Source organism: Cheilinus undulatus, linkage group 10, assembly GCF_018320785.1.
Source record: "Cheilinus undulatus linkage group 10, ASM1832078v1, whole genome shotgun sequence".
Lineage (NCBI taxonomy): Eukaryota > Metazoa > Chordata > Actinopteri > Labriformes > Labridae > Cheilinus > Cheilinus undulatus.
In genome coordinates this window covers 26,463,768-26,483,208 of record NC_054874.1, presented here as the reverse complement: position 1 = coordinate 26,483,208, position 19,441 = coordinate 26,463,768, and the positions used below count along the sequence as shown (strand labels likewise).

General features: G+C 38.9%; 1 protein-coding gene across 1 annotated transcript; it reads right to left on the bottom strand.

The window, feature by feature from the left end:
- Positions 1-11,030: 11,030 nt before the first annotated feature.
- Positions 11,031-16,415, bottom strand: slitrk2 (SLIT and NTRK-like family, member 2). The gene has a single exon (XM_041796827.1). The coding sequence runs from the start codon at positions 15,580-15,582 to the stop codon at positions 12,874-12,876; it is 2,709 nt and encodes a 902-aa protein (XP_041652761.1). The 5' UTR covers positions 15,583-16,415; the 3' UTR covers positions 11,031-12,873.
- Positions 16,416-19,441: the final 3,026 nt, after the last annotated feature.

Genomic DNA, 19,441 nt, shown 5'->3' with positions numbered 1-19,441 from the left:
GTAGAAAAAGTGAACGTGTAGTTACTCTGGTTAAAATGTACTTATAAATTTACTGGCCAACACTCAAGTATAGATAGAATATGGATCTCCAACCAGGTTGCTCTGGTATAGTCACAGCTAAATGATAAAATGAAATGCAACAGCTGTTTTGGTATATAATGTGGAATCTACATATGACCTTTAGCAACCTTGTTTGGATTTTATATTCTCTTGTTATTGCAAGGTACAGTGTAAAGTATATATTGAGAGGCTTAAAAAAAGAACATTTTTAAATTAATATATTCTCATTGTTGTAAAAATATATGCATAAAATATGAAAATTAAAAATATAGCCAGAGTCATTAGGTGAGATTTATGCTGAGGTAAATGTAATGTTTAAAAACAAAACAAAATAAATCCTTAAATTGTATATTGCACACAACTATTCTTGAATGTGCACAACTGTGTGCAGCTACTCTTAAACCACCTCCAGGATAAGTGGGGGTCCCCAGTCTCTGGAACCATTTTTTTTAGGGGTCACGGGCTGAAAAGTTTGGAAACCCCTGCTCTAATGAAAGATCATATTTAAATGTATTACCCCCTCAGGTATCAAAAGTAGCAACTCATTAATTGAAGAAAACTTTACAGGCTGCTGGTCTTTATTTTAGACCAGCAGCCTGTTAAACAGTGTTGGGTAGCGTTACTTTCAAACTAACTCGTTAGATTACTGCATTACATACTGAGAAAAGTAACTTATGTTACTGCGTTAGGGAATATTAAATCTCTTTAGCCACTTGTTTCACTCAGAGGTTGTAAAAACGACAGATAACAACTGCACGTCTGCATTTGAACGTGCAGACACTAATGCCAATGTACAGTGTAATTTACAGCCCATAATCTGTATCTCTGCAGCCTGAGAACACCACTAACAGGAAAACCTTTACAGCTCTTTAACATGCTCACAATCTGACAACAAGCTGAGCAGAGGCAGACAGAATCACTCGAATGCTGTGTGTAATAACAGTGTAGTTGGAACGGCTGCACAGCTGATTCAATAAAGCAAAAAGAGCTTTCAAACTCACGTTCCACCAGGATGCTGTTCTTGTCTAACCTGACACGCCAGATGGATTTGTTTCACACATCCATCTTGGAAAGCTTCAATAGGAAATGTTTGAGAAAAGGCAGAGGATTTGAAAAAACTCGGAGTGTGATTGGATGAACGTTCTGTCTATCACATCTCTACGGGCCAATAAGAGCAACAAAACATGTGACGTAGCTGCTATCGGGCTGCGCAGCTACTGAGGAATAACGCGAAACATGGCGACTATAGACATGTAGCTTAAGTACTCGACTTTTGTCGTTTTCGAAAAGAAAACAACTCACTGCTGTTCTTAGTTCTTCTTTTAATGAAGAAATGTTGTCTTGTTCTGATAAAACTGGCGCTTTAGCAGCATCCACGCTAATCTCTTCCATAACTGCACCAGCTCTTGCTGCTGCTTGTTTACATCACGACTCTGCTACGCCTGAAAGTACTGCCCCTCGTCGCTGATTGGTCCTGTCACTTTCTAACAGGGCCCAAACGGTTCAGATGGGAGCTTTACAAGATGGATTCGCCAGTGAGAAACACAGAAACGGGTGTATCCATCTGCTTTGCAATGTTAGTTCTTGTCCCTTTTATCCAAAAATCCGTCATCTCACTGGCTCAACAAGCTAACAATGCGCGAGTAATGGCACAGAACGTTTATCTCCTGCTTGCATGGGATTACGTGCCAATGTGACTACAGGAAGAAAGAAGGACAAACAGAGCAGATGCTTCAAGGAGCTTCCCTTTTTTCTTTCTCTCTTTTTGAAGCCACAGAAGAGAGGGGAAATTTGGAATTTTTCTTCCAGTAACAGATAACTTTTATGAATTTTAACTAATAAAAGGATTACTTGAACTGTTAAACTAACGCGTTATGTTACTTGTTACAACAAAATAGTAATCTGAGTACTCTACAGATTACTTTGTAATGCGTTACCCCCAACGCTGCCATTTGAACAGCTGTGTAAAGCCCAGCTCAGACCAAAGATGTGCGACGTGACACAGCACAATGGCTTTAGAACGTTGCTGGCAACAATTGCAGCAGTCTGAACTGAGCCATTGCAGCTCGAATCAAGCTTTTTTGATGTAGTCACCTGCATTTCACCTTGTCAAGTCACAGACAGCTGGTTGCAGGACGTTGCAAGCATATAAATGTGAAAAGGGGAAATATTGTTTTGAAGGGTCATAAACACCAATTTCATTACATAAACTCATGCTATGAATTTTGGACATGATTACATCTGTCTTTTTTATTGATCATCACGATAACTAATTGTCATCACCATTGTTGCATGGCAGGGGAAATTTCATGGCACATATAAACACAAAAATGCTTTGCTGGATCAGTCAACAAAGATATCTGCTGAGAACAATTGATTTTCCGTGGACAAATCTAGCTCCTAAAGCCTTGAATTTCTCAGGTATTATCTCACAGCGCCACACATCCTGCTTAAAAGTGCAGCTGTAAAAAGGAGAGGCTTTTCAAAATGATGTTTCTATTTCCGTTTTTCAAATGTATCTGCTTCTTGGAAATGATTAGGCTTACATCTATCTTTAAAAGTTTAAACACTGAGACTTCAGACTGTCAGACTCCTGTCTCCTCCATCAGCTGCACATCATGCTTAAAGGCACAGCTGATGGAGGAGACGGACTGAGGTTTACGTGTGAAAAATGTAAAGAAGGGATGCAATCATCAGACAAGAAGAGGAAGAGCGTCAAGCGTCCCTCCTGTTAATGTATGAGAGAGCGAAATGTCTTGTGTTAAATATGAACCTCTCCTGTCATTTTAAACAGATTTTATGCAGTTAATGTTGTGGATATTAATCGGCACTCCATTCGTTTTGGATCATTATGCACCAACAACAACCCTTGTGCAGACCTGCTGTTAAGGACTTGGCACTGAATGTTGAATGACACGTTTAGAAAAACGGATTGTGTTACGCATGAAATGTACAGCTAAATGATACTAGCATGAGACCAGGCACTTGTAGAGAGAAGCTGTTGGAGGAAGAGCTGAAGGTGCATGGACGTACAGTGAACAAAGTAGGTAAAATAGTCATTTTTAATGTACACTGGAATTACCTGAAAAAAGCACTTTTAACAACCCAAATGTGTCAAAACTTTAACAATGTGATGCACCACCTCTATTATTTTATTTCATTTCATGTATTTTTTTATCATAAAAATATATATGAATACCACCCTAAATTATAGAGATACCGATTCACACAGGATTTGTGTTACTTGTTCTAGCTTCGAGGCAGAAATATGATAGATGTGTGTTTTGACAGAATTACATTCAGTGTAGAAATATTAACCCCTTAAAACCTGAAAACACAAATTATAGCCAGAAAATTCTAATTTTTTGGAAATGAAATGTTTATTTCACTTTCTACTAAAATCCCCAAAAATCAAAATCCATATCATTTGATACTTAAGGTGTTTTTGGTAACTGATAATCCACTTGAGGGCATTTTTATCTTTTTTCAGATTGTATTCAGAAGTTTATTTTAGTAATTTATGATCACATTGATTAGATAAAGGTATCATAAAAGTATGAATCAAACATGCGACAACAGGCTTTAAGGGGTTAATTTTGACTGTCCCACTAAAAACTGAATTACATTTTAGTCTTTCTTTATTTCCTTGATGAAAACAAAATGTACCTTTAAATCAGTTATTGTGATCAAAGATCTATTTTTAGCCTGTCTAATCCCCTATTCGTACAGCACTAGTATTACCAGGTGCTCTTTGATATCTGTAATGATCTTGTGTTTTTAATCCTATGTGATTTGACCATGTATGTAATTCGGCGGTAAAATTCCCAGGGTAAATTACCTACCATCTTTCACACAGAGGTCCACGGGTAATTCTAATCCTTTACAAATATGCATCCATGTAATTCAGAGTGGTCATTATGTTTGTTCATATTGAAAAAATAATAGAGGCTTCACGGGACATTGTTAGCAATGTTTTGACACATATACATTATAAGTAGTGCTAGTCAGTTATTTTCAGCATATGGGTAAAAATGGCTTCATTTTACTTATTCAATTAAACTCAGGTGTCCAAATGTGTGTGTGCACACACTGCTGCTCTCTTCATATGCACAGCTCTTCTGCTCTTCCTCTTACAAGTGCCTGATCTTAGATCATTATTATTTAGCTGTACATTACTTAAATTTAAAAAGTAGATAAATTAAAAAAAAAAAAAAAAAAATATATATATATATATATATATATATATATATATATATATATATATATATATATATATGATTTGAAATGTGTAGCTCATCATTCAGTGGTTAGACTGCAGCAGCTGATCACCACGAGGAGGGTTGTTGTGGATGCATTATGATAGTACACATGAAGAAAACATTACCTGCAGAAAGTGAAAGTGATACGCGCATCATTGCAGTGGAATAAAAATTAATTGTGCATTTTCATTGCTGTGGCCATGCAGCACCCTTATGTTTTCCTTCAGAAATGTCTGTAAATTTAAGTACATTCTAGACTTAGTCGCGGGATAAACACTGTGGCAAAGTGAGCGAATAATATGGTGTCATGTGATCTATATGTAGAATTTAGACAAGAGATCAACTGGAGAAGTATTTCTTATTTTGACACCAAAAGAATAGACAAGCTATCTTTAACTAAAGACCAAACAACACCAGGATTCCTAAGGTTACTGGTTATAAAAAAAAAAAAAAAAAAAAAAAAAAAAAACCTGGACAGAAACCAAAGGATTTGGACACTCAGTAATGAAGATTATCCATCTTTTGTTTGGGTGTACTGAACTGTAGAATAAGGTATATCCTAAAGTATTATCTACACCATCCTCTTTTTATGAAGAATCATTTCAGTAATAAAGCCGTACCATGTACCATATCTTTGCTGTTATTGCATGATCTGTTTGTGCTCTATACGATGAGATCATGATGAGTCACAAAATAAAAGAACTAGACGAAGAAATATTTGTGCTGAAAAATTGAAATCCATAAATACAGTATATAGATATATATGAATGCTTTCAGTCACTCACTCATTCAGTCAGACACTCACACATGAGTCCCAGGGCTGCAAGATAAGAGAGGAGAGTGTTCTGGGGAGAAAGCTTCCTCATTGGTGTGCAAGGCTGCACATGTTCAACCCTCCCTTATATCCCCTGTGTGTGTGTGAGCGCATGTGAGCGCTCCCTCTCTTTCCTTCACTGCCACTAAAAAGACACAGAGGACCTATTGTGCCCAAGGAAGGAAAATCAGTCCATTTTCAGAAAAAGGAGAGGAATGAACAGCCCTCTCTCCTTCCGTTCATCTCTCCGTCTCTCTCCCTCTCTCTCTCCCCCTCTCTTTCTTCTCCCCTCCCATTCACACAGCAGCTGAAATGGCGAAGCTTGTTAAAAAGGAAGCCCACATGACAGCATTCACAGCTTTGCTTACCGCAGCATCTCCCCCTGCTCGCCGTGCGCCTTTGCACCACAAACCTCGGATGAAAGCAACTCGATACGGCGTCTAAAAAAAGTTACGGCAATAAGGGGCCACGAGCAAATGTGTGAAGGTGAAAGGGGAAAAAAACAGTAAAGAGAAAGTATCAGGATATGGAGTAAATGAGGCGTTTCATGCAGCAGTAACAGCAGAACAACATTAAAGAAGGAGGTTTTTTCAGGTACAGCTTGTTCACTCGGGAACACAATTTTGCCAGAAAACGATATTATCCAAAAGTCTGCTTACTGAGTCAAACTGAAGCTCCTGCCTGGTGATACTAGTTTATTGGAACAATCTATCATCTCAGGATTGTAAACTGGTGGGGATTTAGAGACGTCAGTGGCCCAATTCTTACTTGATGGATGGATATGAATGCACCTCTGTGGAGTGAGACAGCAGATGAATCACAATTCCCTGTTTTTCAAAACTTTGCAAACAAATCAGTCAGTTTGACAAAAACTTTGCTGAGATCTGACAACGTGGTTGCAGAGGTAGATTAGTTAACTGGATGTGGTCTGTTTTGAAGGAAAAGCTGAGAGAAAAGATTTTAATCAAGCTTCTTAAAACTCTGTCTTCCTAGTTCATCTTTGTCCTGAATATTTGTAGTTACATGCAAACAAACAGTCTTCCAACTCCATAGGATGTTCTAATTCTCAGCAGCTTTAAGTGTGAGCAACAAAAGAATACCGAAATAAAAATATTCAAACTTTACTTCAATTGTAAATCTGTTTTTTTTTGCATGTAAATTCTTCTCTGAAATGACTTTTCTAAATAATGGATTGGCATGGCTTTCCTGATAAAACTCAGTGTACTATTTGACATGTTTAAGCACACAATGAATAAGTGTCTTTCATATACAAAATAGCAAGCATGTTTATGTCTAACTCTCTTCTAAAAAAAATAGGAAATTTTACAGGACATTTTTCAGCTATGAAAATTGGGGCATAAAGACATTTGTACACTGTGAAACCAAACAAGTTAAATCTACTCAAAATGTTAAATGAAATTTTATAGTTTTAAAATAGTGAAAATAAGTTTTTGAGTAGACTCAAGTTAAAATGACTGAAAAATAGTATTAGTTTTATAGTAGGTACTAACCATTTCAAGTTATATCAACTGACTTTTACTCGTACATTTATCTTGTGGGTCTGTCTGCCTTTGTTCAGTTAAACTACACTGTGGAACTTTTCTACACGTAGAAATTCTGTTTAAATTTAATTCATGCACTTCAATTTTCCCTTATTCCATGGGAATTAAGGATAAAACTGCAGATGAACAACACATAGCTTTACAAAGAGTACCTAAACATGTTGTTTTGAGTTGGATTTAAACAGGATGTTTAAGTGTAGGAAATTTTCCACGGTGCAGTTTATCTTGTAAAAGTCAGGAGTAATTATTACTAAAAAATTATATTTCCACTACTTAAAAACTCTGACATAATCAGTGTCAGCAAATTTTTTTAGCAAATTTAACTTGTGTGGTTTTAGAGTGAAGGTCAGCCAACTTAATAAATTAAAAGGGACAATAACTGAAAGATACACACTGAACCAGGAAGTTCTCTTCCATCATGTTCAATATATACTCCATTGTGTAAAGTGACTGTTCCCCACAGGTGGGACTAGTCTAACAAAGTCAGTAACTTCATTCATAGTGCAAAAGTGTCTAATGCCCCGAGGCATCCTGAGAAAACTGCAGATTATGGAATGATTATCAAAAAAGTGATTAAGTACTATGTACTAAACTATAAAACGTGTTCTGTCAATTCAGAAGCTGTTTGGATTTTAATGTTACCACAAGTCATTTATAAGAACTCTTTAGTCTTACAGTGAAATATTGAAAGGTCCACTTTGCCCAGAATTGCTCTTCCAAAGAGTTCAGTTATTCATCCTTGTCATGTTAAGGATGGTCCCCACAGTCAGGACTTCTCTAACTGAGTCAGTAACTTCATTTATGGTGCATACAGTCTAATGCAGTGGTTCTCAACCTTTTCTTGCCCAAGCCACACCTAAAATCAAGCCAAAACCTCAAGGCACACATCCATATCCATACAAAATAGCCTCTTTAAAACATAACTGTTACTTCAGTTATTATATAGTTGTAGTAATATTATATGGCTGAACAAGTTGCCACACACAACAAGACTTGCCTCAAGGCACACTAGTGTGCCTTTCCTCACCATTTGTCAACCACTGGTCTAATGCCCAAAAGGCATTCTTGGAAAACTTTGTAGATTATCATATAATTTGAGTAATCACAAAAGATATACTTATAATGATTGTGTATTGTTTAGCTTAAACTAAATATATGTTATATTAACTAAAAAAAATAGAGCTGAAATTGTTATTTTGGATTTTTATGTTCACACAACTCAATTTTTTTTAACAAACTTTAACTGTTTGGTCTTACAATGTAAAAGAGCAGTAACACAATGATTATAGTGTCTTTAACCATTGATGTTACCTCGCTGATCATATTTATTACACCATCAAAATTCTTTGTAGCAGAATTATCTTATCCTCATATTTCATCATTCAGTAAATTTTAAAGATGGTTAATTTTCTTGAACACTAAAGACCATGGCAGTCATTTTGAAGGCTTTCTCATTTATAATTTACACATAACTTTACTGAATTTAAAATAAGTACGTCAGCTACAAAGTCTCTGTCTTTTAATTTCAATCAATACTTTTACAAATTACATAAAAGAAAGACAATGTGATTACACAAGTCATCATTTGAAGGCACAGATTTTTGCCACTCTTAAATTCATACATTCTCCTGCAGTCTCGGCTGCATCTCGGTTGCTTGGCAACATTCATAGTCTCCCACAGTGTTAGCTCCCTATTGCAGCAATTTCAGGTGTTTGGTAGTTCAATTAAAACTGGATGCAGGGGTTTAAGGATTTTATTAGCTAGGATTAATGTTCAAAGGCTTTTTTGAATGACTATTTTGAGGCTGACAGTACCTAGACATCACCTCTATCCAGCTATTGCATCAGAAAACACTGCTTTGGCTGTCATCAACTCATTTCAGTGTGGTATGGTACAATAAATTTACCTCATACACTGTAAAGCACCGCACAGACCAAAGATTCAAGTCAAGACGGTTTTAGAACATCACTGACGAGAGTTTCAGCGGTCTGAACTGAGGCGTTGCAGCTCCAATCAAGCCAACTGATGTAATCGCCAGTGATTCAGCTTGTCAAGTCACAGTCAGCTAATTATAGAATTTTAAAAGCAGATACTTGTGAAAAGGAGAAATATAAATAAATATTGTGTGAAGGGCTATTAACACAAATTCTGTTAGATAAAGTCATGCTATTAATCTTGAAATTAATTACATCTCTTATAATACACTAGAAATCAAAGGCCGTAGGAGCTAAACTTGTTGGTAGAAAATTATTTTTTCTCAGTTTATATCTTTGCTGTAACAAGATCAAGCTAGCAAAGCATGTTGGTGTTTATATGTGCTGTGGTACTTTGCCGCCATGCTATGATGGTAATGAAAAGTCATTATCATAATTATTGATAAAAAAACAGAAGTATCCTTATCATTTTCAAAATTAAGGCATGACTTGATAAAATTGGCTTTTTTAACCTTTCAAACCTATATTTTTAATTTCCTTTTTTCATATTAATCTGCTTGTAACATTCTGTAACCAGCTGTCTATGACTTGACAAGCTGAATTACAGGTGCCTGCATAGATGGCTTCATTTGAGCTCAGTTCAGACTGCTGCACCTGTCACCAGTGACGTTCTAAAACCATCTTGTCACGTTGCAAATCTTTGGTCTGAGCCTGGCTTTAAACTGAACAAGTAAAAATACTCTAAATATCTGGCATAATTAATTACATTTAAGTTTCTTTAGAAGTGGTAATGAATTTTTTTAAGTCTGACTCAAGTTAAAACGTATAACTTATGTATCTCATCCACTGTAACTTTCCCGTATGTTTCACTTATTTTAATTCTAAACAGCCATGCCACGCAAAGTAAGTTTATTTGATTGACTATAAGTAACAAAGACTGAAAGTTTGAGCCAGAAAATACTCTTCTACAGAGTTTAGTACATCATCTCCAGAGGTGGGACTTCCCTAAGTTAGAGGGTAACTTCACTCATGGTGCTAAAGTGTCTCATAATAAAATAATGAGCTATGCACTGACAAAAGATAACATACTGGTTTGATAATAATAATAATAATAATAATAATAATAATAATAATAATAATATGCTGTAGATGAGCTTGTAACAATTATCCCAGGTGTACAAAATGAAGGCCCAAGAGAATCAGGACAATTCTACTTCTGCATGACCAAAAAATAAATGATCTAAAATACAGTCAAGTCATGTGACTTTTAAATATATATTTTATAATCTAATCAGCCAAAACCAGCTGTTCTTTACTTACTAAGTTATCTTTGTTCAATTGTCTATTAAAAATCACATGTTTTATACATCAAATAACTGCAACTTTCTGTATAGGATAAATAATATATTAAAAAAAAATCAAATAAACTTCTTAATATGTACATGTTATTTATTTTAAAAAAAAAATATCCCAACAAAATCAATGTTGTACTGTTTGTACAGATCTATCTATGGAGATAACAGAATGGATAGACTAACCATCAAAATGACTTCCCATGGTCTTTCTCATAGGTTTACATCTACGGCCCTTCTAATGTTAAGAGACTAGCTTCAAAAGTTAAATACTAGAATTAAGCTTTGACATTAAACCTTATCTGCACCCTTAAAATAGCAAGATTTTGCTTACTAGAGACAGTTTTTGGACAAACTCCAACAACAAAAACAGAGCTCAGTTTGAATCACTGCAGACACAATACCAATCTTTACTCAAGGGTACCTTTCTGGTTCTTTCCACAGCTTTAAACTGCATTTCACGGTCTCACAATGACCACTTTTCAAAAGGTCTTCAGAAGATGGTGAGCTCCAGAAAATCAATCATCGGATCTTAACTTAAGTTGACTATTTCTAATGTGCTAGATTCCTTTGGTGCAACCTCACTTTATGTAGCCAACACTCATGCTAACAGCAGCAAATGCAGCCAGCTCACATGCGGTATGCGGGGACTTCCTCAATGCCCTGAAGCTCAGACAGACCTATTTTTTTGGGTAAGATTTCCAGTAACAGAAAAAAATCCAGCCTTTTACTAAAGCTACCTTTCAGTACAAAACACAACTTTGCTGCTTAACTCAAAAAGAGAAGGAAAATTGCTCGACTCCTTTTGAGAGCCCTTCGCTCCGGGCCGTCAGATTGGAACATGGCCCTGTTGCCGGCAACATTTCAGCACCTTGGACAGCTACACAATAGCCAGCAGAGATCCAGAGGGGCAAAAACATGAGGACAAAAGACAGAGGAGGAGGTGGAGGAGGGTGGCGGGCAGGGGACATACAAAAAGAAAGAAGGAGGGAAGGGGGGTGGGGGGTGGATTTGGCCGCTGGGAGGCCATTCACGGAGGATACAAAGAGCCAATGTCAACTCGAGTTGAAGGACACAAAACAGAATTAGCATTAGAGCGGGGAGCACAGTTCATCCATGTCAAGAGAGACGAAGACAGGCTTTTAAACACACGGCGGGTAGATAAAATACAACATTTTGTCATGGTGGGCTCAAAAGAGGTGGTTTCTCACAGACTCCTTGCAGCATTTATGACAATAATATGTTATGAAAAAGTCTTCCTACTGCAAGAGAAGCAGCACCTGTTAAAATGCTTCATTTCTATCAGCCTGCATGGATGAGTATCAGGATGCAGAGGAATGCTACATTCAGTGAGAAACAGCTTCAAGCAGAGTCGTTAAATCAGACCTCCATTTTCAGCATCGGCACATTTTTCTTTGACAATAGGCAATTCCCCACTGTTAATTACTCCACTACTGACACTTCTTCTCTGCTGTAAGATTACAATCCTGTGGAGCAGCAGTTGTAAAAAAAAAGCACATTTTTCTGTCTACATATCTCTCTTCAGGCTAGGATTAACTTGTACCCTCCACGCTTTCCAGCACTCACTAAAACTGAAGCATTCTTGACCCTGATGAACAAAAATTATTGAACCCTTACATCAAACATATTGTCTGTGCAGCATTAGATGGATGAAGAGGCACTTTCACAGAGGGAAGGGGGGTTGGCAGAAGTGGGAGAAAACCTTGAAAATGCAGTGTCAGGTCAGAGAAAAAAGGAAGCTGTGGCTATCAGTCAAGATAGGCAGCAGCCAAAAAATGCACCTCGTCAATCACCGGAGGAGCCATCACATCTCAGCGGACAGAGAGAGAGAGAGAGAGAGAGAGAGAGAGAGAGAAGGAGGAGCTGCAGGCATTTTCTCTAGCTCCCACCACACACAAACAGCCCACAGCACACAGCAGCACCAGCAGCCACAAATAATTATGCACATTTGAAGCAAAAATGTACCTCAAGCTCAGGATCTTGACAAAGTGCTTCAGTGAAAGTTTAATGGCGCAACTTCGCCTCATTGTATTGCTCCCCTATAGCATACAATATTCTCTATAAGTTTTACATCTCCAAAGACACTTCATATGGAAAGCAAAATGACATGATTCTCCCTGTCAAGAACTCCATTATCATTTCACAGTCTCTTTTTTTTTGTTCATTTTTCATCTTTTTAAACAGACAAATAAGTCTTCTATTATACATAAAGATTTGATTCTTTAAAATACAGCACTTTCAAAAAAAGGAACATTTCCATTTTGCAGAGAGCATTGTTGATAAAATAGTTGAGTGCAAAGGCACTTTCTGGAGTATCGTAAGATTTTGCCGCTTGTTGGATTGTGAAAAGGTTTCCCTTTCATGGTTTAACACTCACCATTTATCTTTGTATGCTTAATATGTACAGGAATGTCGATCCGGAGCATTTCCTCTTCTACAAAGAATAATCATTTCAGACTTTATCCATATTTTCACAGGGATTTAAAATACAGTTTTATGAAAAGCACAAAGCCGTATTTGTACACAGTCCCGCCCATGGTATACCTGCTGTCATCAAAGTCTTTAGAGGTTCATTTTTCCAAAAAAAAGAAGAAATAATTTATACCTTCCAGGGGGAAAAAAATAGAACTGCATAATAATATATTTCTTATACTCCTTTTATACAGCTTTAAAAGGAAAAAAAAAGAGAAGAAAATGAAGAAAAATCATCAAAGACTTCGGTTCGCTTCCATCAATCATGTAAGATTGAACACAGATAGATAAGATAGATATATAGAGAGGGCTATTATTACAGTAACTGCGTGATTATTATGAATGCTGCACAGAACCTGGGAAGAGGGGAGGGGGAAAAGGGGGGAATTGTCGCTATCTTACAGTTGGCTCATCGCAGTCTGTTTCTCCAGAACCTCCAGGTAGTCTGGTTCTGTTTTTAGCTTCCCAGGGAGCAGCAGCGGGTGCTCATTGTTTTTGGAGGGGTTTTCTGCCCCAAAGTATTTCCTGGGGGTCCCGTACAGCACGGTTTTGTTCAACCTGTCCTGATTGGTGATATGCCGTCGAGCTGTAGCGACCTCATAGGGGGGCACGATACAAGGTCTCTTGGGTAAAGTGCAAAAGTTGTAGTGAAAAGGGGGGGCGCCTGCAGCTGTGGGGAGCTCCTTATTGGGCCTCTCCCCTAAATTCTGATACAGCATCTCAGGAGGGTCCGGTGTGGTCAAACCACATGATGTGGGAGATTTATCCATAAAATCCATTGTGCTGATGGTGTAGGCCCCCGGGCTGCGGCTCTGAGCGTCACCCTTTTTCGCATCCAGGGGCCCAAAGCTGAGTTCCTTCAGGTTGCGGTAATATGCCACCTGTTCTCCATCTTTCTGCATGTAGATTGGGTTTTGGCACATGGAGCCCACAGGTGGAGGGATGTAGTTATAAACGTGGCTTTCAGAGGATTTGTCTTGGGTGGGTTCAGGAGTGTAGGAGCCATATTGCACTTGGAATGAGTTTAGATCTAAGTTATTGGCGCCTGTGGGGACGTGTTCAACTCCTTTGCGTCGCTTCAGAACAAAAACAAAGAGGCCTGCACCAAAGCAGACTGAAAGGATGAAAACAACCAGGAGCCCAAGAATCAGGACCGAAAGAGGAACCTCAGGGTGCAGCTCAGGAGTGTGGATTCGGGATTCGGTGGGGCTGACAGAGCTAAATGAAGAAGAAGGAGAAGAAGAAGAAGGAGAAGAAGAAATAGAAGAGGAAGGGGTGGGTGTTGAAGCCACTGTGCCAGGGCTTATTAATGTTGGGGATTTTGTAGGGGGGGCATGTTGAGGTGGTGGCACCTCACTGGGCTCAGGGCAGATGGCCTCATTGCGAAGTGAGCGAAGAAGGCGACCTGCATGTTTAGAAGGAGAGTCACAAGTAATTTCATTAACCACCACGCTGGTACTAGACAGCTCCATCCAGTTTTTGAGTGCCACAATGTCACATGTGCAGTCCCAGGGGTTCTCCTGGAGGTCAATCTGGATGAACGCTGAAAGCTGATCCAAGACCCCTCGAACCGGCAGGTAGGAGAAATGATTATTCCGCAGGTTGAGTCTTGTTAGCATTGTGCCACCAAACACATTGTCAGGGAGCGATCTTAACAGGTTGTTGTTCAGAAAAAGCAGCTGCAGGTTGTGTAAAGAGTTAAAAGTTTGTGGTAAAATATCTTTGATGATATTGTATTCCAAATACAGATACTGCAGGGACTGCAGCCCGGCAAAGAGAGACTGAGAAAGAGATTCAATGTAATTCCCATTCAGATAGAGCCGCCTGAGGTTTGTGAGGTTTTCAAAAGCCCCTTCCTGAATCACTGCTATCCTGTTATTTCCTAAATGAAGCAGCTCCAGTGAGCTGTACTCAGTGAGGTCAGTCCTGTAAATCACTTGTAAGTAGTTACCGGTCAGGTGGAGTTTCTTGGGGTAGGAGGGCTTAGGGTTCAGCTCACTGATGTTATGCAATTTCCGCTCTTGGCAATTAATGTTCAGGCCACTGTCCGGGTTTTGTGATGTGCACACACACACACTTGGACACAACATGGGCACAGGGGAGCGTGTCTGGTAAACCATGATGGGCCCAAAGACATGTTTGTCTTTTGAAATCCGAGGAGTGGGCCTGTATCGCATCTTAGGTGGGCGGGAAGCTTTCGGGGCTCGAGTGGGGGTGATCCCGCCTGGGTGGTAGGTCGGGGGCAGGGCCCCTTGAAAGTGAGAGTCAGAGGGGGGATGAGCACGCTCACCAGCATTCCTGCGAGGGCACAGATCCTGCTTTATGAGCTGGGTGATGTCTTTCCCATGCAGCCTGAACGGGGTCTCGCACACAATGTCCCCTACAAACACAGAGATGGTGTCCAGCCAGGATTTGAGGGGAATCAGATCACAAGTGCAGTTCCATGGGTTCTCCTCCAGCTGGATCTCCATTATCCCACCTATGTGCTCTAAAACCCCAGCAAACGGCAGCATCTTGAGCCGGTTGCCTCGTAAATCCAAGTGTGTGAGCAGCACAAAGCGAAATATGTTGGGAGGCAAAGATAAGAGCAGGTTGTCATTTAAGATCAACACTTTCAGTTTATTCAGCTTACTGAAAGCTCCGGGCTCTATGGCACTGATATAATTATAGTCTGCCTGTAAATACTCCAAACTCTCCAGTCCTGCAAACGTGTCCTCTTTTATCACCTCCAAGTTGTTATTGTTCAAATGGAGCCGCTTCAGAAAGCGCAGCCCGTTAAAAGCGCCAGTTTTGATCTCCTGCAAGCCATTATTCCCAAGATGCAGCGAAGTGACATTGCCATAATTGACAAACTCATTGGCGCCTAGCCTTGACAGGAAGTTTCCATTTAGAAAAAGCTGAGAGATTTTATTAGGGGGCGCTGAGAACTGACTGACTGTGGTAAATCCTTTATTCTCACAGTTGATGTTGAGAATATTCTCCCTCTCCTCGCAGGTGCAGCGATTCTTGCAGATTTCTTTTGAGGCTGAAGTTTTGCGGCTCTGCGTTTCGGACGGTGTCAGGCTTGTGACCGTGAGGACGCTCAGAAAGAGGACGCCGCTCAGCATTTTTACAGCCAAAAATGGTTGCTGAAATATAGATCCAGCATTTAACTTTGCAGCGTGAGCCTTGTGTGAAAAGAAAAATATCAGGGGATGACTTCTTGCTGTTGGGAGAGTGAGGGGGGGGGGGCAAGCAGGCAGAGGCGCTCACACTCACACAAAAGCACACACTCTCTCACACACAAGCACACAGGCTTCCAAAAAACTGGCGCAACACCGTTATTTGGTTTAAAAATGGGAGCGTGACGCAAGAGTGATGCGCAAATCTCTCTATTGACCTTCGCTTTGAATCCAAAAAAATCCAAAATCCCTCCTGAAAAAAATCAATCATGAAAAATAAAAAAAGAGGAAACCATGACAAATCAGCTATGTGGTGAATTGACTTGGCACATAGTCAGAGGCAGAGGAGACTCGGGGGGAGAAAAAGCCGCTCGCTGCAACCTTTTTTTTCCTTACAGAGAGCGATTTATTCAGTGGCTTCACGCAGATCACCAGCAGCTGCAGCCAAATATTCACAGAGAGACACGGGCTGCGAAACGCTGCCTCTCTTCTCCCCCACGCACAGAAAGCGCGTCATTTTAGTCCAGGCAAGAGAAGTCACTTTTCTCCTTTCAAAGATCCAGAAAAAATGCGCAAAGACGCGCCATGACGCACGGCTGGCTTTCCTTATTTCCTTCTCCAGAAGAAAGAGGGGAGATAAAAGTAGAGTCGAAATCGAAAAATGGGAGAAAAAGCAGCACGCGTGAAAAAGAGTGAAGCCAGGGGAGATTTATAATCCCGGAGCTGAGGCATAACTCCTGTCTGTATCCGCCGGTCCTCCTCCTCCTCCGCTCCGCACACTCAGAGCAGCACTGAGCGTCTGCTGCTGCTGCCTCACTGCGTTCGTGTGTGTGTGTGTGTGTGTGTGTGTGAAGGAGAGAGAGAGAGAGAGAGCGAGAGAGAGAGGACATGGGCCGTTACGTCACCGACACAGTCAACATGAACATTCACTCACTCACAGGCAGTCACTATCTTTAAAGTTGGCGATGTAAGCGTGCATGATTATGATTTCAGACATTACACCCCAGTGTATCCAGAATATGATGCATCCTCCTATCAGTGATCTAAATTCTTCTCTCAAAAATTAAAAAAGTCAAGACTAAATCAACTTTACTGCCCTTATTATTAATTTTAACCCACAACTTTTATATGAGGGAACCTTTCCTATGAAAAAAAGTATGCCAATTGGGCCACAAAGCAGCCACATTAGTGATGTTTCTGACAAAAATGTTTATAAATGGCTTCTTTAACTATTTCACTTGCACTGATTAGTGTGCATTGGTACACATTAAGTGTGTCACCACCAACACTGATGCACAATAGCAACCCAGTTTGCATAAAAGCCTCAGGATAAGCTTCTGCTGCAACAGCAAATAATGATGTGATTAATCTAAATACCTGCACAGCAGGGAAATGTAGCAGTGCAGGGTAAATGGTGTTGTTGTCTCCCTGGTAGTGATTTTATGAGGAGCTTTTATTGTATTTTTTGCACATGACACCACTAGGAGGCAGGAAAGGTCTCTTTTCAGACACTCTGTTGCTGTCGTTCATGCCTGCTTTTGTTTTGTCTCCAGTCTTTCAGTCTCACATCGACACAATTTTCCATTCATATATCTAAACAATCCGTTATTATAAGAGATGTAGTCACACCAACACACTAAGCAGGAGAAATGGTTTGAGAAATAACACACAAATGCCTGCAGTATATCATATGTAAGTACTGTAGTGTAGAAAAAGGCAGTAGAAGATGATGGGAAAAAAGAAAAGAGCACTAATTAAATGTATAAAGACACATGTTGGAGTTCATACAAAGACAAATGTGCACATACATGTGACTTACACTGGTGTATTTCAGAGTGATAAAACTAATAATATTTTGTCTGTTCTGACAGTTCAGTTTATGTTGGTGCTTCTTTTCACCCCCTTCCTTTAAAGTTCCCTTTCTTTTTGAACTAAGTGTAAAAAATATACAGCAGTCCTGAGATGAACTATGGGCTTCAGCAGCGGTACATATTGGCCAAAGCAATTCCCTTAAGGAACCTAAAGCAAAAGCATGGCATGTCTGATTGGTGATTTGTGAGGGAGAACCTTAAACTTAACTCCATGGAAGTAGAGGTCAGTGAATAGGATAGGAGCCATGTGGGACTCAAGGTGGACTCAGTGGCCTCGAGGTAGTGATCACAGCAGCTGCTGAGGAAGTACTGCAGTCTGACTGAGGTGTGACAGCAGCAGGCAAGAGAGTGAGACACGAGGTGGGTGTCAGGATCTGATAGGGCTAGTTCAGCTTCGGTCATATCCCTACCTCCATCTATCTATATCAGTGGTTCCCAGCCTGGGGTTCAGGGCCCCCTAGAAGGAGGCATTGAAGATCTCAAGTGGGGTGCAGGGCCCGGTCTTAATTTAAAACTGAACTGTCATTGTCAGCATCTTCTTGACACTTTTTAATTGCTTTAAAATTGGTTAAACCCCACTGACAGATTTTAAGGATGACTAATAATGCTGATTAATGGGAAAAAAAAAATATATAAAAAAATTGTGATACGAGGTTTTGGCCTGACGCAGTGATAAATTATTTTTTAATCATGATTAAAAGGTTATGTATGATGGCATATAATGGCCACTAAAAATATTTTCAAAAAATAAAGAGTATCTGTTACATTTTTTAGCAAAAATGTTGACATTTTTGGGGTAAAAAAACCAACATATTTGAGATTACAAAGAAATAACTTTACAAGAGAACTTACTGAGAATTTTGGAGTTTAATAAGTTGTTAATTTATAAATTAAAAAAAAAAAACTTTAAATTTCTTAGTTTAAAAAGTCTTTAATTCTGGTTCAGGTTTTAGAATTATAAATCTACAACAACAGAAACATACAAGTCAAAATTTACAAGAAACTAAACTCAAAACAGACGTTGGATTTTTGACTTTATTACTTTAAAGAAAAGTTTTGGTGCAAATATATTTATGGCTTTAAAGGTAAAACATTTCTGGGTTTTTGTATTCATAAAGGAACAACTTTAAAACTTTAAGTTTTTTTTTTTCTTGAAAAGTAATGGTTGCTCTATAATGTTTTTCTTTTTTTTTTTTCTTGAGTGGCCCATACTGCCATAATGATGGATAGTTCATGCAGAGATCTTTTGTAAAGAACAAGTGTACGTAGGCCTATTAGGTTGGGTTTTTGTCAATGAAAAACAATTACAATTGATTTGTAATTTTTCAGAGTGGGTCTTAGGGGGACTTAGTTTTTCTAAGATACTAGTAGGGGGCCCTAGGGAAAAAAGGTAGGAAACCACTGATCTATATCTACTGTGTATCGCTTAGGCCATTAAGGGTGGCAGATACTGGAGCCAATCACAGCTGCCAGAAAAGGCGGGGTACACCCTGAACATACCACCAATGAAATACAAGGCTGACATATACTGTAGGCCTTGACAGCAGTAAGGCAGGTATTTTTGGAAATGGAGATTTTCCTCCTTTACTTTCCAAAATAATCAAAAATAAGAAGACTGAGTGACTGGTGTATATATATATATATATATATATATATATATATATATATATATCACATACATTAATTAATGTAATTTAATTTTGAAAAATATTTTTAATCTGATTACAGCAGTGTACTGTTAATCATGTCTTTTTACAGTAATAGTACTGTTACATATTACAGCAATATTCAGTTACTGTTAAAGTAAAACACAGTAACAGAACTGCAAATGTAAATTTCAGTAACTTACTGGCAACAAAATACTGTAAAAACCCTTTGAAATGTCTTAACAGTGTAACAACATCCGGTACTCGCAATTTTCTAGGTTGCTACAC

Excerpts from the sequence above, each read along its gene's own strand:
- slitrk2 (XM_041796827.1), bottom strand. The coding sequence starts at position 15,582 with ATGCTGAGCGGCGTCCTCTTTCTGAGCGTCCTCACGGTCACAAGCCTG.